Source organism: Macrobrachium rosenbergii, chromosome 43, assembly GCF_040412425.1.
Source record: "Macrobrachium rosenbergii isolate ZJJX-2024 chromosome 43, ASM4041242v1, whole genome shotgun sequence".
NCBI lineage: Eukaryota > Metazoa > Arthropoda > Malacostraca > Decapoda > Palaemonidae > Macrobrachium > Macrobrachium rosenbergii.
Window position 1 is genome coordinate 54432924 of NC_089783.1, and position 25158 is coordinate 54458081.

Consider the following 25158-nt stretch of genomic DNA (forward strand, 5'->3'; position numbering starts at 1 on the left):
GTAATAAAATGGGCGTAGTCGTAAAACCTGGAATGTTTATACTGTACTTCAATAAGCACAGTTTCATTCAAACTATCCAGAATCTTCTACAAAACCTTTCAAATTAGATTTCAAAATTTCTTTAAAATCTACACAGGACATGTCCACTTCGACGAGAGAGAGAGAGAGAGAGAGAGAGAGAGAGAGAGAGAGAGAGAGAGAGAGAGAGAGAGAAGCTCTTCTTGTGGAACACTAATTCAATCCAGAGCTGAGATGACAAACCCTTCAGAGCAACTTGAAGAGTACAAAGAAACAAGCTCTTCCCCAAGCCTTGACCTCATAAGCAAGTAGAGTACTCTACCTTTAAAAACGTCTACAATTTTTTGGCCTAAATACTTTGTAAATGCTCCACGGTAACCATTAAAATACTACTACTAACATTTTCCCTTTATGAGTAGTATATATTAAAAATATAATCGGTTATGAAAATACGGAACCTAATAACGATAAATTACGGAAAACATTCTGTCAACAATGTTGAATCTATTAAGAAGTTTCAACGACTGAAAATTTAATCGTTGAAAATTTAAACTATCGAAGAACAGAGCACATTTTACACTCCAAGGGCACGAGCAATGCCTGAAATGGTGCCATCACATTTTCTCTACAGAAATACATTACTGTACTTGTGCAGAAAACGAGCTGTCTGTACGTTAGACTAAAGACTGTTTCAAGAGCTTTCTAGCAATTCTGGCATCTTGCTGCTAAAGTTACCACCTATCAGACATTGAATATGAACTTCAATTCTCCGTCAGTACAGAAACAAAAATTTTAACTAATAAGCGCAAGGTTTGACAGCAAGGGGTTTTAAAGATCCCAAAATATATGGTCACGTAAATTTCGACACTGAATACTTAATATAATCTGGATCCAGACACACTAATAACTGCAATAAAATCGACTTCCAATGAAATAAATTCATAACGCATCAGATCAGCCTAAAATCCCTCGTCACAACCAAGCTACAAAATATAGAGAGGAAGAAAATACGACAGCGGCTTGGAGCATCGATAGCACCCCTTACGTAACCGTACTCCAAACTTCGATAGATTTCCAAGGCGAGCTCACCGCATGCCATAGACCGGCACCTTAAACCGGCACGTCACACGGCCGGGGGAACTGTCACGTCCAGATTTGCTCTACAACGGCCCTTCTCCATTTTCCACGAACTTGCAAAAAATACGTCAGTTTCCCTACTGCGTTCTGGAGTCGTTAGTATATTTTGTCTACGCTTCTACGTACTGTAATATGGTCTCACCCAACCTAATCCCTATGGCAATTATCTTTATGCTAACAGCAAATAGCCGTTTACCTCTTACATATAAGCCTACATCAGGCTTTCTAAGTCAAGTATACCTTAATTTAACCACCACTGAGCTGATTAACAGCTCTCCTAGGGCCGGCCCGAAGGATTAGACTTATTTTACGTGGCTAAGAACCAATTGGTTACCTAGCAACGGGACCTACGGCTTACTGTGGAATCCGAACCACATTATACCGAGAAATGAATTTCTATCACCAGAAATAAATTCCTCTGATTCTTCATTGGCCGGCCAGAGATTCGAATGCGGGCCCTGCAGAGTGGTATCCGAGAACGGTACCGACCAGTCCAACGAAGAACTGATCGGGCTTTCTAAAACTATTATCATCATTATTACCGAAGCACAATCAAGCACAATCACCCTCATCCAAAGTGTAAAATGTTAACTTCTGTCGCACTCAAACGACAAATTATTATCATAACTGAACAACTAAATACAATGAGAAAAAAAATGCGCATCAGTCGGTCGACCTATCCTAATATACCCCGGAGGCAAATTCCAACGCCACCTCTTGTCCGCCCCTCGTTATTTGGCGCCGCCGGACACCCGACAAGACAGGCTTTCCAAATTCTTCAGAGATGCTGCTGGGTGAGCGGGATGTCTGTCGATGGAAACTCGATTCGTGCGGAGAATCCATCGATAAGCCAGTCCAAGTGTTTTTGTGGACTTATTTTACTTTTAAAACGTTTATATACGCTTATATTCAATATGAAGAATGTATCCTCAAATCATCTATGGTCGTTCTATTCTCTTCGAAGCTTTCGTTACGGCTAACAGAACAGCACTAAACCACCTCCTCCACCTCCTCCTCCTCCTCCTCCTCCTCCTCCTCCTCCAACCCAACCCAACCCAACCCAACCCAACCCAACCCAACCTCCTCCTCCTCCTCCAACCCAACCAACCCAACCCAACCCAACCCAACCCAACCCAACCTCCTCCTATTAAAAACCCAGATATTAAAAGCTGTTTTTGGGTGGGGCAGGAGCTGCAAACTGGAAAAACCTTTCATAACAGAGAGAGAGAGAGAGAGAGAGAGAGAGAGAGAGAGAGAGAGAGACATATACTTAAGACCATGAATGATTCCATAAAGAAACAGAGACGGAGGCATAACACGAGATATGCTTACATACGTACTGCGTGAAATACAGAGAAAATGTAATCCCAGAGAGAGAGAGAGAGAGAGAGAGAGAGAGAGAGAGAGAGAGAGAGAGAGAGAGAGAGAGAGAGAGAGAGAAATTGACTCTCAAGAGAGCCACCCTTTAGAAACAGTACTGCCAATTCATCTGTCTGGACGCAGACAGGGGTGGGAGACTTGCATTCACAGTGCCTCCAGACGAAATAAGCCTTCGAAGCAAGAAATGCTAAACATGGTCAGGACCCTCCAGGAACTGACCAAAGGCCGTTCGAATCCTAGTCACGATCCCCAGACTTCCCGCAGTCCTTTCGCGAAAACTGTCTCCTTGGAGCTGCGTTTCTCAAGGATAAGGGGGAATTTATGAAGGATGACCACGAACTAGAAATTTTACAAAGGAAAATAGAGCATTTTATCAATACGGTTAAAATGATTCTAATTATATTTGCAACTTGCAAATATATTCGGCGACTTATCCTCGGTAAATCATTCAGCTGCTCTTTGGTAATTATAGGTCTACTATGAAATTAGAAATTAAGACTGCTGCCATTGTTATAAGCATCCAAACAAATTGATTGCGCATGCGCATGGGTGACCATTGAGAAAAGCAAGTTTCAAACCATGCCAGCAAAAACCCTAAAATTTCCGTCCCCCTTTTGACGGTCTGTCGGTCAGACTGTTCGACCACTTCCGACTTGACAACTGACTCGAAATTTGAACACTCCTCTGCTCGAGTACTTCCGCCCCTCCCTCTTCCGTCCGTCAGACTTAGACTAAGCTCAGATTTGACCAAAAAAACACATCTTGATATTTTACTGCTTCTCGCCGTCAGTCAGTCCCTCTTGTGTGTGCCCGCCCATTCGACTGTAGACTCCGTTCTTAAGTGAGTGCTGGTTCCACCCAACTGCACCAGATTTTGGCGTACCATAATATCATATTTCTGGAACCATTTTTAAGAGGTTCGTTGGTCTGAGCCAGTATCCTAATTCTGAGCTGGAATCTGAAGTGTACACATCAAAACCTTAACTCTAATTCAAATGATATATATGTTTGTGATATATACTGTATACATACATATATATATAATATATATATACATACATTATATACACACACACATTATATATATATATATATTATATATATATATATATACATACATACATACATACATACATACATACATACATACATACATACATACATATACATATATACTGTATGTATGCTTAAAAAATCACAGTAGATGCACGTGACTTCAGTGTATAAGCGAATCCCAAAGGATAGATAGATATATAGATATATAATTTATACATACATAAATATATATAGCTAGATATATGTAGATAGACAGACAGATATGCAATATTAAAATTTCCAAGATCAAATTTAAAATCCGCTGGGCTGACACATCAAAACAGAACACAGTCCTTCAGAAAAATTCACAACTGTTGCAACATTCCCAACACGAAGCTCTATACGGCGGTACAGTATCCTAAAAGTGGTGAGCTGGCGCAAACACCGCAAGCGCGCTTGAAGCTGATACATCATCCACGCAAGACATTTCTCAACCGGATACAAAATATAAGACAAATATAATAAAACGTTACATGCCATACCACAACCTTAAATCACAAGTGTGATGTATCAGCTCAACCCGAAGCTTTAATAACACGTCATTCCAATCGTAAAGCTTTAAGCTATCACGTCATTCCAATCGCAAAGCTTTAAGCTATTACATCATTCCAATCGTAAAGCTTTAAGCTATTGCAAAATCTCAGACGCGAAGCTTCAAGCAGACGGAACTAATCAAACACGGAAGATTTAAACTGGTGCAACGTTTCAAATTTCAGTTATTTAAGCAGATGCATCATCCCACCCGTGAAGCCTTCGGTCGGTGCGATATTCCATAACCGAACCGGAGGAAGAGGAGCTCCTCGACTGACTGACTGACTGACTGATTGATTAACTGATTAACAGCCCCACGAAGGTTAAGGTGACAACAGGGAGGATGGTTCCACACAGTGGAGACATCAAAGTTTGCGGAACGGTTATCGAAGGAATCAAAACAACAGTTACATAAAGCGGGGACCATTGGTCAATTAAAATGCCGCGTACCGCATACAAATGTCATATATTGAAAAAGTCAACAACAACGTCAAGCCTTAGATGTTACAAACACTTCTGTAACGGCAATAACCGTGAAATCGACAGCAGCGGAAAAATAATCAGATCCTACAATCTACGACAGCCTAATGCGGTATGATAACGTCCGGAAATTTACGACGCCCAAGAGAAAGCCGGAGCAGGTCCATAAAACTTGCTTTCCCGCCGGAATACGTAATGCGCGATTTGCAAGAATCAACACCATTTCATTCGAAGCCCATTAGGCCAATAATAAAAATACACGCTTCCTGCCTTTCATTTGGCAATTCGTTAAAGCTCTTTTCAGAGTGGAATCTGACTGCTTGTTGCCGCTTTCATTTAAGACCTCTTTGCGAATATGCGCGTTTATTTAAACAAAAATTAAAGCTTTTTTTCAGTATTCTTCTAGAAAGTCTAGACGTATACGCAGAAACAGTACTTCCTTCTTCATTCCTATACGAGTTCCATGGGAACGGAGGTCGCATGCATGCAATCCAAATCTCATTTCTAGTTCGAGCATTCATGTCATATACAGCTGGTAAGTGTGCATTCGCATACGCACAATCCCATTCCATCCTGGCTTGCTTGCTGCCTGTGCATGCACCAACGGCCCCCTGGTCGTTTCCCGCGAGTCTTGTGACACAGCTCGGCGCTTCGGCAGAGTTGGTACCAAGAGGTCGAGTTAATAAGGCTCAAGAAGTCGAAATAAAAAAAAAGAAGAGAGTGGAGAGGAGTAAATCCGATAGTAAGAGTTCTTGCTCCATTGAAGGGCTAGCTGCACAGGGAGTAGTGAATGCCTCTGTTCAAGTTTTAGCGCGTGCATGCTTGCGTGCGTGCGTGCGTGCGTGCGTGCCACAGAACACTCGAAACAGCGGCGGCGTCAGGGCAGTTCGGAGGCGGAGAATACAGAGGAGGAGGAGGAGGAGGAGGAGGAGGAGGAGGAGGAGGAGGAGGGAGTAGAGTCCGGGCGTCCAGATTCTGTCGGGCGATGACGTCACACCGACTGGTCCTGGATCAATGGGCAGCCATCACCCCATCCCTCCCCTAGGGGACTTTCCCCCTCCCCCAAACATCCTCCTGTGAGTCCGGCGATTCCTATCCCCTACCCAGGTTCACTCCCCAATATCAACACCCATCCCCTCCCCCCAAGCTCGCAATTACACCCCCTTCCCTCGCTCCCTCCCAGATACCAGTGCCAAGTTTCTAACATACCCAGCTTTAAACTAATATAATTAACTACGACAGGCTAACAGAGAGAGAGAGAGAGAGAGAGAGAGAGAGAGAGAGAGAGAGAGAGAGAGAGAGAGAGAGCTAACGAAGTTACACCGAGGTGAGTCATTCAAACACATGCATATTCCCCGTCTTGTATCTACACGATTGGTACGGAACTAGTTACATAATGTCCGTGCGATATATCTCCCACTAACACTCAAGAAATGGATCGTGCATCTCAGTTAACTCTCAGTAAATCATCCTGCCTACACCGTATTTCCTCTTTAATGACGTGTCCAAAAACGGAGTTTGGGATGTAAGCCTTAATAATAATAATAATAATAATCTCCCCAAGATCAACAGCGTTCCATACGAGCGAAAATGACTTACTCCAACCACGGCGGGATTGCAATAAAAATCGATGTTGCAAGAAGCGTTTTCATCACTTCCCGCCAGCAGAAATAATAAAACGGAAAAAATCGGAGAACGAAACTAAAACCAGATAATGGACACCCACGCGTACCTTCCATCCCACTAAAACACTGTCTTGAAGAAGGAATTTTCAGAAGGCTTCGTTCGAGGCAAACAGTTATCTTTCACGAGGATTAAAACTAAGGACACTGGACGAATTCACATGGATTAGTATTCCGAGCCATTTTTTGTTCCTTCATGGTAATTCAATGTCAAGGAATTAGAGACTCAAAATGAACTATTCGTTTTGCAATTCGCCTCAAGTTCGATCCGTTATAAAAACTAACGATCCATTTCGACTCTCCTCTCTCTCTCTCATCTCCTCGTGGATTCTGGCACTTTCCGAGACGTGGTGGACTTGAAAGGCCGGAAACTCGAAAATAGGGCCATTAAAAGAAGTTAGGGGAAATGAATGGCCCGTGGATATATACCTAATTTCCTTTATTCGAACATAAGGCTAATGAACTGGAAGCATGGAAGGGGAAATCGACCCCTTTTCTCAAGCATCCGGGGGCATCGTGTCGGCATTCCTACCGAGCTGTCTCCACTGTTAAGTGGCTTTACATGTAAAGGGGGAGCGAGCGCGCAGACACGCACACACACACATACATACTAATACTCATACACACTTGAGCAAAGTCGTGCAAAAATTGTCTCACCTTCAGGTACATTTTGGCGATACATCCAATTAAGATTAACTTTAACATATATAATATATTCCGACATCATCAACGTTTCTTCCTATGCTTGCAAAACATTTTCCCCAATATTATCATCTGCAGGAATTACTTCATCTGTTACAAATGTCTTTTATCAGGCATCGTGCTTACCCCATATGAAAAATGGGAAAAAGCACGTTAAACGAAGAAGAAGAAGAAGAAGAAGAAGAAGTAGTAGTAGTCTTGACTTATCGGGTGCTGTCCAATTTCATATACACTGCTTGTATTCATTGCAGTTTTTGTCATCCATAAGATTAATCTACCTGGATCGTCACCATGTTTGCAGGCATCTAATTTTCCTTGTTTATGCCATTAAGGCATGCGTTGGCACTAAAGACACATGCTGTCACCAGAATACGATTTAAGTACCAACAGAAAAGTTTGAGAATGTCATCCGCTCACAGAACGACCTAACATGTTCCAACGATGCACTCCAAACATGTCTCAGCGCCTCTACGACCACTGGTTTTGTAACGCCAAGTTATCCTGCCTACCAAATCAATCTGTCTCATGCAGGGAGCCATCTCTCTCTCTCTCTCTCTCTCTCTCTCTCTCTCTCTCTCTCTCTCTCTCTCTCTCTCTCTCTCTCTCTCACACAAACAACCAACCAATTTTACCAATATTCACTTCGCAACTTCACATCAGTCCTAAATTTATCCTCGTCACACGAGGCTTTGTCCGCCAACATCAAGAATAATCTATCCATTTTATGTGACCATAAACCACTTTTGGTCGAGACCATGCGAATCTAGATTCAAATTAAAATCAAACAGCATACATACACACGAATTCGAAAAATGAATGGGTATATATGCCCGCACTCATTTTTAATAAGGTATAGTGAATTCTTAGGTAACAGTTGGCATACCTACAGGCAAAACTGATCTCAAAATTCATTTGACATCGTCAAAATTTTCTATTGATATTTAATCATATTACAGTTTCATACAGCCACTAACCATATGGGAGCTATTGCGAAAAATCACACGCGGCGTCCGCTTGTAATCCTGAATAATAAAAATAATAAAACTGATAACTTGGAGGGAATTTTATTTGCCACAGTGAGGTCAAATAAAATATCATGGGTCTCATGGCCTAATGCCAGCTTTTCTGGATAAAAAAAAATATATTTGAAACTCCTGAAAAAATTTTCTCGAATTTGAAAATTCCCATTTCTTTACTGCTTTGGCATTTTCACTTAGAAATGACATGACAAATTTATTATAAATTTCTTTTTCAAAATGCATGATTATCATGAAAAACTTTCGAAAAAAATGCAAAATGACAACAATCAGGTTATTTCTTGTTTATTTCACTGAATTCTGAGGAACTTGCATAATTTCTGAGAGGGTAGATCAGTGACTTTTGACGAAAGGTCCAGGCTTTTCGAGGTATCTCAAGTGATCTCTGGGGACACTGTAGTGACACCTTTGGGTAAAAGGTGATTTTTTTAAGGTATACTCTTTAAATTTCCTGGAAAGCATCCCTCCATCTCGCATTGTTGTGTCACCTAAGTTTTTGTACAGTACATAACTATGCACTTTGGGCAATCTTTACATTCCACTTGCAAAGATTGCAACCCTGAGCGATATAATACCGACATCCACTAAGACTGATTTTATTTGCAATTTTAATAGGCTTAATCTTATATGTTCTGGTCCACAACCCAAATAAAAGGCTACCACCAAGAAAACATGCTACTGCTTACAAAAAAAAAAAAAAAAAAGTCTCATGGAAATGGCAACAGATCACAATGACAAACAAATGCGACAAAATTATGCTCCCTCCCTAAAACATTGTTTACCAAAACATAACACCTTTTTAAGTAAAAATCTTTCATAAAAACGAAATTGCTATGATATTACAGAAAACGATTTAACATACAGCCCATTCCACGGATGGCTGACCTTAAAAACGCCTTTTTGGTCTGGACCAGCTTGTTAACCCTGGTCAAGTGCCAATTACCTGGCTAATCCAATACCACAGCTCTGCCCAATTACTGTATACTGACTCTCTCTCTCTCTCTCTCTCTCTCTCTCTCTCTCTCTCTCTCTCTCTCTCTCTCTCTCTCTCTCTCTGCTTATATTTGCTTTAACCAAAAATTTTTCTTTAATGAAAATCAATTACATCTCAACCACAATCATACTTTCATTCCTTTATCAAAATTACCACCACTAGCTAACAAGTAACGTTCAGTTGTCCAATCTATATCACCAATCAGTCGATTCCTTTACTTGCCAAACATCATTTTATTTCTACTAATTTGCCAACATTACCATAACTATTAATATTCACCTTCTCCACTCCTGACAAGGCTAGCCTCTGTGATGAACACTCGCCTTCAAATATCAGTGACCCAGTACTCCCATAATTCTGCACTGATTGCAAACATCACCCTGAAAGTAGCATTCGTATTCAGCCACAATCGCCAAAACCCTTGATCGCTGTCCACTTTCCCCTGCTCAAAGATTTGAGGCACACTTGCAAGACAGAATGACAGAAAAGAGTAGAGAAGGATTGATAAAGCAATTAAGAATGAGAAAAATGCAGCAAGTAATAAAAAACTGGAGTAAAGTTGAGCAAGGATTCTAGGAACAATATATACTATCCAACTGTCAAAAAGTTTGTCAAGGCAGAGAGAGTTAAGGAGCAAAATGGACCTCATGATAAAAGATGCAAATGGCAAGATATGGTCTGCAGAGAGTGCAGACTTGGATCTACAACTGAGTAGTTGATGATTTATTGAATGAGGAAGACAACAGATGCAGAGGTGAACAACAAAATATTGGATAAGGTTAGTTTTAAGTTTTCGACAATATTTGCGTAGTTACTGTGGAAACAGTAAGGGGAGCCAGTTAAGAGGCTGACAAATGTTAGGACACCATTAGCTCGTGAGATTACAAGCGAGATGCTACGGTCTGATACCGAGAGTGATTAAATGCCTGACCAGAATGTGTAAGGTATCTTTCTATACTGATATAATAGATAAGGAGCAACTGTTTCCTTATATAAGGGAAAAGTGAAAGAGAAATGTAAAGTGTGCAAGATATAGTGGCGTTACTTTACTTAGTATGCCAGGGAGTATGTGGCAAGACTCTTATTGGAATACAGTAATATTAGACAGATGATAGGAACTGTGTGGTATGGATTGTCATTATTATAGTTTTCCCAGACCACTGAGCTGATTATCAGCTCTTACAGAGCTGGCCTGAAGGAAAATGAAGAGGACAGATGAATCAAACACATAATATGAAAGTTATGAATGGCAAGGGAAAAATATGTATGAAGCACACACTAACCTTGAGAAAGCTTATGACAGATTTATACTTAACAATGCATAGGGTGTTGAGGATTACTTACAGGCCCCAAAGAAGAAACGGATGCCCTTCCCACAGCAATGGTATTTAACAAAACCGAGTGCATGTCCATGAAATTTATCCTTGCTGACACCACCAGCCACCAAAAAGAAGACCTATCTCTTCCCACAATCATTGAAAAATACTGACAATGTAAACAAAACAAAAGTGAAAAACCAGTACTTCCAGATAAGCCTACATTCATGAAAGCGTGTACTTCTGAGAAATGACACCCACGAATCCCCTCTGACTCCATATACAAGGCTCATTAATCTGACTTTGATTAAGTAAGTAAAATTCTCAAAATACGGTTTGCATGGGAATGAGACTTGCGTCTCAACTGACAGGCTGAAATGGCATGTCTCAAAGACGACAACGCCTGCACCCCTTCAACCTATTTAAGTCCAGCTATCAAATTTGACCACCAAGAAAACTTTATCTGTGACAGATCTAAATGTATCAGAGCAACCTAGTTCCTTACCAGCCTCCCAAAAAATCAACAAACAAGGAAGGATGTATATGATATATTTACAGTATACTGTATATGATATACATATATATATTCAGTATATATCATACCATATTGCACCTTATGAGCATCCCAAGAAGTATTCTACTTAGTAGGAATGTGGAACAGTTGTGCAATCTATATTCTGTATCTATGTATATTTATCTATGTGACATCCTGCTTGTATATATGCATTTTATTATGCACAAATTTTTATGATAACAGGGTCCTGAAAGGCAGTAACTACTAAGGACGTGGAACAGTCACTCATTCCTTTGTAAAAATCAACTATCCATCACAAATATTTCTTAAAACCTCAGTGATGTATGCGCAAGAGTTCATTCCCTGGTTTTCTTTTTTTTTTTTGAAGGGGTGAATGAAGCCCTGTAAGTTTCCAAGTTTCAATGCCAAACCCAAGTTGAGCTTACATGTTCGGCAGCCTCCCATAGCTCCATGCTTATATGCTGCCAAGTCTCCACCACTCAGATCACATGCATTACTCAGTCTGCAGCCCATGTCAAAACCCCCAGCTAATACAGTCAGCTGCTGTTATTTGCAGCTCATGTGTGATTTTCTTTACACTAGCACTGGAAGAATTGAAATGTTTACATTCAACTCTTAAGTATTCAGACTGAAGAGCTTTTAGTTGGCCAGTCTCTTTCCTGAATCTTTATTGTGCTTCATTTTGTTACAAAGTGCCAGTAAAAAGAGAAGTTGCCCATTACTTTTGCCTTACAATGATTTATTTTGGGGAGTTATTATCATACTTTAACCAAAATTTCCTTTATTGATAATGTTTCCAAAAATTTACTGTCACTATTGCTTAAAGTTTGGATATTTGCATAAAACATTTTAACTGTTAGTGTGCCCTGCATTCTCTATGCACAGAGATTTGGTCACATGAAAATGTACTTCACCTACTAAGCAGCCCCTGAGATTTATGCTAAAATTCAGGTCTCAAAATTAACATGAGCCAAGTACTGTATATACGGTAACAATTTTTCACTCTGTCTCCTGATACTGGGAATGTATCATAAACTATCGCACCACATAAACCTAATTCTCATTATGAAACCATACACAAAAGTCTCTTCTATTTTTGTAATTTAAATATTTTTTATCTTTTTTTATGAGTGTTGCAACATGAAAAATTCTGAATTCAAAATATTATTCGGGGATATCTGTAGCCCACATTATTACATTAATCAAAGAGAGCCATATTTCCTTCTCTTCAAAAGTGGGATGGTCAACAAAATGCACTCTCTTAAGCCAGACCTCCGATCCTTGTCGTATTCAAACTTCACACTTTGAAAGTCTCTTTCTCCCTCAGCAACTGACTGATCACCACCTTATAGCATGCAGTCCCTTTATCTCTGTTACCTAGAATCATAAATTTCATCCTCACAATTTTTTCGAAGTCAACCTTGACCTTAACATTTATTCCAGTGAAGACTCTATTTTAAATAATTATATTCCAACAGTAATGTTAATAACAAGCTGCCGGGCAAAATTAATTCTGATGCTTGAAAAAATTAAAACTAAAATTTCATTCAGTTCTGTCAAATGTTACCATTATATCCTCCAATCTTATTTGAGGAATGATGAAAAATTCCTAGTAATACAGTTTGACAAAAGCAAATACATGAATCCACATTAAAAAGTCAAAAACAATCATGCTAAAAGTGAAATTACAGCAACAAAAAAAAAAAAAAAATACACAAGCTGACACATACAAACACACACACACACTTTGGAGAGCATAGCTATTTCAAGTGCTTCACACAGTGGGGGATTTAAGTTGACTCAAGTTATCTTTCAGTTATAATGTCCTTTAAAGATACAATTTGCTGTGATTTAGATTTGTAGACATCTATTTTACTTACTGCTCCCTATTTAAATTCTGCCTGTTTCATGGGTTCCTCCTCTAGCCTCACCTCTCACCACAATGTTATCTAACAACAAACCAGTTATCCACCAATTCATGTGAATCTTGCATTACCTGCTATGCTTATCATAATCTTGACAATACCAAGCATGTTTGAATCCTGAACAAAATAACTATACTCTAAAAACTGATATTCATACAAGATCAACTGAAGGTGAAAGGATTTTTACAACAAAACCCTAAAGCTTTGAGAGTCATGTACAGAATATAAATTTTCCAGAAATCTATGCAATTTATGCAACTGAACTCCATCAACAACTTAAACACAAAATCGGTCCAAGATGAACATGAACAAACTAATATTCATGTTCAATTTAAAAAAAATATTAACAGCAGCTCGTAGCATGAAAATAAAACTCAATGGCTAAAGATCACAAAGCCGTTTTCCACCATGCTTATTTCTAACACATAATAGTATAAATCAGTCTCTAAACTTATGATAATGCTACCTTGAAGTATTAATCATCAAAAGATCCTAAGATTTCTGTGAGACTATCAAGATACCCTTTACAATATTACTAACCTCTGAAAAACATACAAAACAGATTAAGTACATGTCAAAATCCTGTTTTGCCTGCGATCATGTACCAGGCATTACCATGCATAGTGCAAACTGCTAACCTCTTTACCTGATCTTTTCAAAATTGGATATCTTAGAGTGAGTTCTGTGCTCCCTGTCCAAAAGCAATCTTCCCTTGGACAAATTTCATATAGCTTATATTAAGAAATCTATTTAAAACACTGCCATCCTGTGAAATGACAAACTACTTTATTTTGCCCCAAGTCTCTATTAATTCCTGATACTATTATATAAGGATTAATTCTCTTAAACCTGATACTGCATATCAAGAAGAGCTATCTACCAGTGCCTGAGAGAAAATATTTAGTGTTATCATCATTTACACATTTTACTATACAGGTGACATGCTTGGCTATTCCATAAGCAACTGAGGCAAAACATTTACATCTCTTACCTGCACAATGTTTTAGTAAGTAATATTGAATTAAAAGCTTTATGCAGAAAAGCGTAACCGAAACCATTTAAATCAGCAATGTCTTCAAGGACTAATGCTTCCATTATCATTGCCCAAAATGTACTTTTAGTGAAATAAAGATACAGTTTTAATGCAGCCAAAAAGATACTACCGCAAAAACTTACTCATTTTGTATTTGTTACTTTGTTGAATTAAAAGCTTTATGCAGAAAAGAATAAACCAAAACCAATTAGGACAGAATTGTCAAGGACCAATGCTTTCATTAACATTGTCTGAAATGTCCTTTAGGGTAAATGAAGATATAGTCTTAACAGAGCCAAAAAAAAGTCCTAATGTATCAACTTGAAAATATGGATGGCTTACTCATCAGTAACACCAACACTGATTCACAAAACTAAATTTATACTCACATTGGATACACTTACATGCAGAGTACAGAAAATTAATAAGCTTATTAGAATTTTAGTAAAAGTTTACGTGTTCTGCACATGGAACAGAACACTTGGAATGATTACCAATAATTAACATGTGCAAATCAACCAGGCTTTATAAAAACAACCTTACTCACACTGGTTGCTGATATATGGCTTCTCCTAGTTCCACAAATGCTCCAGACATCTTCCTATACCTGTAGAATCACCAACCACCAAATGAAATAAAAATTATGGCTGAAAGATCTATATAAAACTAGGCAGTGAATTTCTGAAAATTGGTGAGATTTTAGCAAGTGTGTTCTGGGCAAAAGAAATGCAAATGAACCTCAGGGATGCCTACTTAAAAGCGTTAATTTCCTTTTAAAAAAGCAAAATCAAGTCCAAAATACCTGTTCGATTCCCCTGAACTTCTAATCAAAAATTTGAAAACAACAATGTCACTGACTTCATCAAAAATAATTTATTGTTACTTTAAGGAAAATTTTTTAACATTAACATGCCTATCAATAATGAACACCTCTAATATGACAAATCTAGCATAGCCCTACAACATAGTATTTACTCCAAATACAGTTATTTACTTACTTCACTTGGTAAGCACATGAATTTCAACTTCAAAAACTGATTTCATTTACAATCCTTTTTCAGTGCAATATATTCAAAGATCATGCAATTGACTTTGTCCTTAAAATTTACAAAATTACTTCAGACTATTTCCAAACACTAAGAGTGGCATCTTTGTAAACAAGAAAATAAGACTGTCAAATAACAACCTGAACCCAAGAAATAATAAATCTGGTCACAATAAAATAGAAGTCTAAGAAGAATTCCACAAATCTAAGCCACGTTCCACAAGATCCACAAGATGTCTGATGCATGCAAGGATAGATATGCAAGAAAACTTGATAAAAATTATGCTAGTTTATCATTCAGTCAAGGCAGAAGTGTTATGTAATAGATAAATTCTGCTTCTTTTAACTACTAAAACACCATAATAAGCCATTTCAAATAATTAGTAACTACAATTCCATAAAAATAACAACACACAATATCCAATGGGACAAACGATACCGAGGTAGATTTCTGAGCCTGTGTAAAAATGGTAGCCAACACAAGGCAGCTTTGCACGTAACAAATACATCAACAGTAGAGTGACACTACTGTCAGATTCTTCAGCAAGCTTCTCAAATTTTCTTTGTTGTATTCCTTCAAATTAAAAAGGGATAACAGCCCTTTTTAAACATTTTTACCGACCTGCATATCCAGTTTACAATTTTGTAAGAAACTTAAACAAAAGAAGTTGATCAATCCTAGTAAAATAAGGATACAGTACATGCCATCTTTAACCTATCATTCAAAATCTTGCATTCTCATCACCACTAACTTCATCAGTGATAAGCTAAATCCTTATATGGCAGGTATTATAGCTTTATATCATGTTAAATGACACTTAGAATAAAATCGCAACATCCTGAAAAAAGGAGAGCTGATGGTCACTGTTCCTCAATAAGACCCATTTAATAGCTGAGAGAATTTCATCCACACATAAAAGATAAGTACACTAAGTACCATGCAATTAAATTTCTTTTCAGAAACTTTCCAAATCAGTCTTTATGCAAAAAAGGTAAGAGATGCCTCCCTGAGACCTTCTTCAGTCTTGAAGAGTCAGTAAACATAATACAATCTTGCCTAATGCCAGAGATCCTCAATTTCATTAAATAAACTTCAAAAATGCATGATTTTAAAACAGAGAACACCACTGGGTAATTAGGATAAAATTCAGAAACCTAACTACTTACATACAAAGCCCAGACTGTGTATGTACGGTACACCATAAAGAACAAATGGTTATAATACTTTTCTGACTCAGACGTTAACAGCTCTTTGAAAAATTAAACTGAAGTAACCCTATGGCCCAAGTACACAGACAACAACATACAATACAGCCATCTGATTACTGTGTATGTGCAAAAGTAGGTTACAGTATAGTGTTGGAGCTCAGTATACACAGGTTCACTTTACACTTTCACTCTCGCATGGTTATACAAAGGAGAAAATTTAAAACTTTAAACTGGGCACAAAATATTCTAAAATTCCAAGTCGCATGCGGCATACCAAGAGGTGAAAACATGATCAGATGATGCTACAGCATTTCCATTTCACTACTGAATTAGGATATTGCATGAGAGAGGAAGAGAGAAAAATCATTCCGAAACTGCGCAAGCATACCTGTACTGTACACACACACAAACACATATGCGCACACAAACACAAACACACACACACCCTCCCTCTCTCCCCCCTATCATTTCTTATGTTTTATTTCTTGGTGTTCTGTCATAATTTTTGCTGTATAAAACAATGAAAAATTATAAAAAAGTTAATGCTAGATCAACCTCCCCTTCCAGACTAATGCGCACTTAACAATGTGCACTGCATGGTTGGGTACACACAATCAACAGGGTTCAGAAGTGAAAACATGCTCAAAACTAATAAAATTAAGTTTCATATATACCAAGCAATTACATAGCTATAGTTTCTGACTTGTGCAGCAGCCTTTATTCAAAAAGTCGCAGTAGCACTTCGATAGTTTAGCGTAGGTGACAAACCCCGCCCACTAATGGGAGTACTGTACTGGAAACTGACTACCTGTGGGCAAACCCCCTCCGCCTCCCTTGGACTTTCGGTATGTCTTCTCCCAGGGATAGGGGAGCAGGACAGTGACCTCGGTCTAGGAGAACCGACGGAACGAGTAGCCACCTCCTTCACTTGCACAACACTATCACTTGTCACTTTGCGGGAAGTGGCGCCATCTGAATGTGTTTTCCCATAAACGCCTTCAGTGATGCACCTAATTCTGCCACTGTATTCACTAGTAGGATAATTTTCTTGTTAAACCTAGACTCTAGACTGGCAATTGCATCGGGTTCAGGAGAGAGGGAGCCAGGCGCGAGAGTAGGTGGATCAAAAGTAGGAGGGCTAGTAGCAGGAGAGGGAAAAAAAAAAGGAAGAGGGAAAGAAGAAATAGCAGAGCTATCTTCTAACCTAGGCTAGGTTAGAATACAAGGCTAAGGGAAGCTCGTTTTTCGGCTCTAGAGGCCGCTTTCCTTTTTCTATCCCTATCTAACTTGTCTAGTTGAGATTTAAGTACTTTCTACTCTTGCTAATCGTACGTTTAGCCCAAGTTTTCTCCCTGCTATATTTCTATCCACTACACTAACTGCAAATTGAATGAAAATCATATGAAGATTTTATTAATCTGATTGCAACTTTCACTACAATAGCAAAACTAGGTGAACTTGAATCAGACATAATAATAACCAACGAACTAGAAAAAATGATCCTGAAAGCTATTAAAGCTTGAAGGCTACTCAAATAAGCAATAGTGCTTCACCAAAATCCAGCCATACAATCGAAAATCAGTAAACAAAAGCTGTAGCAAACTCCCAATGTTACTCAAGAGCACAGCAGAAACAGAATGAGGTTTTCTGTTAAGTCATTTCCAGTACTCCCGTTAGTGGGCGGGGCTTGTCACCTACACTAAACTATCGACATGCTACCATAATTTTTTTAATAAAGGCTGCCACATGAGTTAGAAACTATAGCTATGTAATTACTTGGTAAGTTACTTGCATGAAAGTAAGTATCAATATATCACATAGAGAGAGAGAGAGAGAGAGAGAGAGAGAGAGAGAGAGAGATTGCTGATCCAAAGCTATGAAACTCCCTAAACAAACAAACACACACACACACACTCTCTCTCTCTCTCTCTCTCTCTCTCTCTCTCTCTCTCTCTCTCTCTCTCTCTCTCTCTCTCTCTCTCTCTCTCTCTTATCATTTCTCATTTTATATTTCTTGATGCACTGTCATAAAATTACTGAATAACACTATGAAAAACGATAACAACAATAATGCCAGATCATCACTCCCAGTCCAAGCTAATGTGCATTTAGCACTATACACCAAACAGTGAGGTACGTACATAATCATAAATGGTTCAGAAGCAAAAACATTATTAAAACAGTGTGTCATGTGCTACTACGGTATTTCCATGTCACTACTGTAAGTATTCGGCTACCACATGTCAGTCCAACATACCCGTACCATACACACACACACACACACACTATCGTCACTACCCTATCATTTTTCATTTTTTGTTTCTTGTTATTTTGTCTTAATCTTCATTGCATAAAACAATGAAAAACTACAATGTAAATGCAAGATATCGCTTTATGTCCAGGCTAATGTGCATTTAGCACTATGCACTGTAGTACAGGGTACATGTATAATCAAATTGTTCATTTACATTTAGTTATAAATTTTTTCTTGTTAATACAGTACTGTATAAGAAACACTGTACCTATGATTTAATTAATTATTCTTTGGATTGTATAACCAATAATAATTATTATAAGAGGTATACTGGGTTCACATGGGCATAAACAGGTTGTTTATATGATCAGCATGTGTATAGCACAGTATTTCCTTGTGTATGGAATTCGCATGATTTCAGTGTTGCACAGGGTCTTGTACAGATGGCCTCTGTACTAGAAGTGCATAACATGATGGGAGAGCACATAACATTGCATGCTGATATGATTACATGCTGCAGGTAAGAAATTAATGAAAATACTTTTTATTTAGCTCTACGGTCAACTTTCCCAATCACATTTGAAAGCATCTCTTTCAAATACTAATGCTGAACAAGACAGACAATAGCATATATCTTTAAGAATAGTACGAGTTCCTCAGTTATACAATCACAGACACAATCTGTTGCAAGCAATTCTGCAATGGAATTAAAAAGTAAAAAAGAAGTAGCAGAGAATTGTGGTGTTCAGAGACTTGAACATAGATGGATAGACAGAGAATATGTCCTGAAAACATGAAATAATGATTTTTTTTTTTTTTTTGTCTATCAGTCATCCTATTCAATTCGGTGGTTCTAATAGTGTGGACATCTTGGTTGCATCCTGCCTCCTTAGGAGTCCATCACTTTTCTCACTATGTGCACTGTTTCTAGTAGCACACTCTTCTGCATGAGCCCTGAAGCTACTTCGGCATCTAGTTTTTCCAGATTCCTTTTCAGGGATCTTGGGATCATGCCTAGTGTTCCTATGATTACGGGTGCAATTTCCACTGGCATATCCCATATCCTTCTTATTTCGATTTTCAGGCCTTGACGCTTATCAATTTTTTCTCTTTCTTTCTCACCTATGCTGGTGTCCCATGGTATCACCACATCAATGAGTGATGCTGTCTTCTTGATTCTGTCAATCAAAGCCTTGTCTGGTCTACTGACACGTATCATCCTATCTGTTCTGATACCATTGTGAAAGAGGATCTTTGCCTGATTGTTTCCTATCGCTCCCCAAGATTGGTGTTCGTACCAATTATTATTATTATTATTATTATTATTATTATTATTATTATTATTATTATTATTATTATTATTATTATTATTATTATTATTATTATTATTATTATTATTATTATTATTATTATTATTATTATTATAGTAACAAACTTTTTAACAAACGCTACCCCCTCACAAGACTTGCCCAAAGGACTTGTTCTTATGTGGAGCTAAAATGGAACAAGGAATGATAAAAGTGTTAAATAGCTAATTAGAGTGAGATTAACAAGGAACAGTTTACACATATGGCTAGATCTGGTATGGAAGAACGAGGGCACACAAACTCCTATGGGATACTGATGTCATCTTGGACCAAAGCCGTAAGGAAAGAGTATAAGTTATAACAGAATGGGAAGAACTCATCAAACAACTTACCCCATACAGGGATAACCTAATATATTTTAAACTCGGCTGTTGATGATAATAATGCTTACGAAGGTCATTCTCACATTTCAAAAATATTAAAAGCTGCTACTTTCATAAAAAAAGTTAGAGTATATAATACTGTAGTTATAATTACTGACACAACCAAGGGAAGCTGCAATACATATTTTACTGAGTGCAAAAGATATAAAACTGAAAACAATCTAAAATTCTGGACAAAATACTGGTAAATTTAACTTCACTATTAAGCCATAAATAAACTGCACTATGAAGCCATGCCATTTGCAAACAAAACTTTCTTTAAATAAGCAAATAAAACAGTCAACAAACAGTACGGTATTTCTCATTTAGCAAAAGAATGCTATCTATATTTTCCTTTCATTATTTCCTCTTGATGCAAATCAACTGGTTCCAGAAAATTAAAGACATTCCTGTTTTCCACAGCATATGCAAATTAAAACATTCTTTGGCTCCAGTAAGACTAAACTGAGCATATCAATCAAATAAATAGCTAGCTATATTTCTTTCAATTCGATAACGTAAAGAAAAACTACTTATAGTACATGCATTTAGGACTGCAACCATCAGCAATAAGTTGTCTACAACCACTGGCTGAACAAGCACTGATTGTAGTAAGTCATTAAAAATGAAAGAAAACAAGCATTATCACTTCTTTAACATCCATGCCACAAGAGTGAGCCTCTGCTCACGTTATTAAGCATCAAGGTAAATGTAGGCAAGTTGCAGAAACCTGTGTTTCCAATCTAAGGAAATGAAAGTGGAGCAATACCAGTAAAATTTGGTTTGCATGTGACCCAAGACAAACCTCTCATTCTCCACAAGTCATTACTTAGCTGAGGAAAGATGCAAGGCTCTTATGTATTTTGACAACCTAAAGATATATAAAGACAATGCTGTAATGATAAGCCTACCAAAAACATGACAATCTGTAATATCCTCAAGTATACTAACCACCAGGAATTTGCTACCCAGAGGTAGTAAAACAATGAATGTGTTTCAGAGTAAGTGTGACTTTCCAGAGTTTACAAGAACAAAAATGTAGGTATACTGTGCACAGATAAGGTTTAAGGTAGCTACCAAGTGCTAAATTAATAAAATGAGAAATATGGAAGGAAGGTTCGCTACAACTACAGAGCTATACAGGCTGTCCATATAACATTTAGTGATCTTCCTGTGTTTAAAATCCACAAGTGTAATGACATCTCTAACAACCTGCGATAACAGCTTGATCACAAGAGACACCTTTTCAACTGAACTGATGCCTGTATTTGGAACCATGACCTCATGAACGTTAATTTACAAAGAGAGAATTCTTCATTAGACGAGAACAGGCTCACAAAACACATGGACCTTCTTAACAACCCTCATGTGAGATGCCCTTATCAAAAAACTCTATAATCCTGTCTATAATTACGCACAATCTTGTCTTCCTCTGCTTCCTCAGGGCTACCCTATGGGAAGAGGGCCAAAATGCCAAATAAAACCATAGCATCTTGCATCCCATTCAGTACCTGGTAGACTAAGTCTGGAGTGACGAAAATAACTGCTGCTGATGGTTTCCAGGTATCAAGTAACCTAGGCTGGTAGTGTGTGTGTAACCTACTGACCAAGTTGGCAGTGGCAAATGCAAGCATAAATGCCAAACTGACTGCATCATCCTTAAAAGATGACTGCCCTAAAGACTTACTGTAATTTATTTTCTCATGTGGCTCCTGTGAAACTCTGAGAGGTCCCTTTCAGTGATTCAACTGCAGGTATAATTATTTCTCTCTCAAAATCCTGGGATTTCAAGGATCCCGATCACCCTAGATGAATGTCAATCCTTATACTTCTATTTATGAAATATGAGAACCTTTTCTCCTCATCAAAAATATGAGATTAACAATTATTTATAACAGGCATCACTACGCATATTTGCAGGGTTGAGAATCGCTAAGGTTTTGCAATTTTCACTATTGCCCACAAATTTTCTCAATTTCTAAGGACACACTAGCTCACCTAAAGTTCCCTCTTCCCCAAACAAGAGGGATCAAACAAGAGGGATCAAAAAAGAAAATATTAGGGATCAAAAAAGAAAGCTTTCTGTCAAAATCTTCTATAGCTGACGAATGTTAAGAAGTTTTCTAACAGCATGACCCTACAGCTTCCCACACCGCCAGCTCACCTTTGGATGCAGTACCAAACGCATCGGTCAACAAATTTCTTTTTCTTGGCATGAATCTTGGGACAGCACAGCATGGAATCTCCGACTTTGTACTTCATGGGTTCCTGAGATAGGCTAAAGGCATCAAAATGTCTGATAGGGAGGGTAGTTTCTTGCCAAGATGATTTTCTCCAAGTTTTAGAGAACATGAATATCTAGCCTGACTGAAGCTTCAGCCTCGGCAAGTAAAAGGCGTACTCGCTTAACACACCTCCCTGATACATAAAAAGTAATAACTAGTGTTTAAACCAATAGCGTAGCTGGAACTCTAATGACACTGACAAGTAAAGCACGTGGCATGAATACTGTACTGCCCATAACAGGAAACTCAAGCTCCATTTTATTTTTGAAATAACTATCAATCAGTTACCCTTCAAATTCCTGAGTGCTAATCACAGATAAAGTTTGTTAATTTCATGGATATGTCCATGGCAGGCTGCATTAAAAAGATAATGAATCATTTCTTACAACCAGAATTAGAAAAAAAATGTTTTACGACTACAGTAAAACATCAAACCATTCTTTAAAAGCTCAACTATAACTACTCATTTGACACCCATATGATATACACTTTTTTCGTGAACCAAATTCATCAAACTAGAAAATGTTAACATGTGACCCTAACAGAAGTTATATATGTACTCTCCCTTTATCTAAGGCCAGTTAATAAATAAGGAACAAAACCAAAGAATATCTTTAATGTTAATGATTATACCAACCAACAAAAATTAAAACTTCAAGGCCTCTCTACAACAGTGCTCAATCAATTTTCATCTACTGAGTAGAATAGTAAAAAGCAGCTACCACCAAACCAAGCAAACCAAAGATAAAAAAACTACTTACAATGGTGCCGAAGAAACAGCTTCGTGGAATTCTGTGATGACCTCGTTTGCCTTTTGTACTCTGTGGCACCGCAATATCCCCAACAGCATAAAAAAAAAAAAATCCAACCAAAAAGTAAGTGAAAAAAATAAGTGCAATACAATAGCAAAGTACACTTAGGATGTGCAATTTAAACAAATTGATAACAAAACATCTAAAAGCCAACAAAATACTAAGACAAATAAATACACAAAAATATGAAGCAGAGAGCAAACCAAGCCTGGAATGTCAAAACTTTAAACATGAGGGAAAGGTTTAAAAAAAACTGGTAAACTATATCAAGTGTTATCAAAATGCAAAATAAGAGAGATTTTCAAAAGTCCTGGTTTTAAAAAATTCTGTGCAAACTTAACACTGCCAAAAATGCAAATAATTAAATATTATTCAGACCATATTCAGCAAAATCAATCTGAATCCTGTACATGAGACAGGAGTTGAGATGAACACAAATGGGATGATAAAAGTACATAACTTCAATTAAAAGAGGGAGTTAAACATTACCAAATGAATAGAAGCAAAAGAAAGCTACTAGGGATATGGATATATGGACAGAAACGGATGTAGTTATACTGAAAATCTGAGTGAAACAAGGAGCAACCAATAATCACTGGAGACAGCAGATACCAATGACAATTAAGAGAAAAACTAAGGGCAAATCAGGGATAGCCGTGTCTCTCCTTCATCCCCTGAAGAAAGAGGAAATTGCAAGTAAGATACTAAGGGAAGAGGCCAAGATTGCTGCCAACTTCACAGATAGAAGGGTCAAGACGTTAAAAGACATTATTCAGGTAACAAAAATGGCAATGACAGTTAAATCATGGATTTAAGGGATCAGTTGTATTAGACACAGGAAAAATCAAAATTACTCATGGGAAACATTTCATTAGTAAATATGGCCTGGGTACATTCAATTTCATCAAATATTCTTAACTGCAATGATAAATGAAAGGGTTTAAACTTTAATATCAAATGCAAATACATTTGCCTATAAAAAAACTTTAACAATTATTTTTTACTAAGAGAATATATTCAAAATCATACCAGAGATTTATATTTTCCATGCAAAGCCTTTAACAATGTACAAAATGCTTACAAAATCAGCTCACTATAAATATACAGAAAATATCAAGATGAAATCCTTTCAACCCAAGCTAGGTCTGCTCTTCGGTAAAAAAATAACCAGCATACATATAAAACTGCAACTTAAAGCAATGTATGTACATGATCAATACATCTATACAGTGTATACAACTCAAACTGAACAAAAAAAAAAAAATAATGTTCTTTACAAACCTGAAGAGGCATCTAAAACAGTTTATCAGTGATACTTATGAAAGGACCAACTGCTAGGGCAAAGTAGCCCAGCAATGGCAAACACATACACAAACCATCATCATAACAAGGGCCTCTGTGAAATTCCGCACTCAGGTCTTTCCTTTGCTTTAGCATAGACAAATTTCCACTCATTAGCAGATTCCCTTCTCAAAGTTTCCATCCAAGTAGGTCTGGGTCTTCCAACTCTGGTGCCCACAGAAGCCCAGCTGACACTAGCAATTACTATTCTCCCAGGGGTTTTGTAAAAGACATGTCCTGGTCATCTTCATCTTTCCTTCATCATCATCTCATCTAAAATTCTACAATTTGCCTTATGGTATACTGTCATTTCTAACTCTGTCCTGACATCTGATTTCTGTTATTCTTCACAAGTCTTTATTCTAAAACTGACAAAGTTTTTTAGATACAGTTTCACTGTCATATCAGTATTCACATACCTTACAAGCCTTATGTATCCTCTTGCTTTCATATGCAATTGCAATTTCCAAATCTTATTCAACCTGCCAATTTTTGACTGTCCAATTTTAGGATTCCATTAAATTCCAACTCCAGACAATCAGTACTGGATAGCATTGTTCACAAAAATTTTCAAGTTTAAACCTCATTAACCCTTTCTCCATCTTTTTTCCATCCATT

At 37.7% G+C, this 25158-nt stretch overlaps 1 protein-coding gene across 11 annotated transcripts in view; it reads right to left on the reverse strand.

Annotated features, from left to right (window-relative positions):
* Positions 1 to 25158, reverse strand: part of LOC136828930 (uncharacterized) — a 161678-nt gene that overhangs the window by 116045 nt on the left and 20475 nt on the right. For 4 of the 11 annotated variants that reach the window (XM_067087293.1, XM_067087295.1, XM_067087294.1 and 1 more), the window contains exon 5: positions 23149 to 23208. The exons of 2 other annotated variants lie outside the window; for them this stretch is intronic. In XM_067087293.1, the coding sequence (XP_066943394.1) occupies positions 23149 to 23208 (60 nt within the window). Of the gene's footprint in view, positions 1 to 14412; positions 14473 to 23148; positions 23209 to 25158 lie in introns of all 11 variants that reach the window. 5 more of the 11 variants (XM_067087289.1, XM_067087290.1, XM_067087288.1 and 2 more) reach the window with 2 other exon arrangements.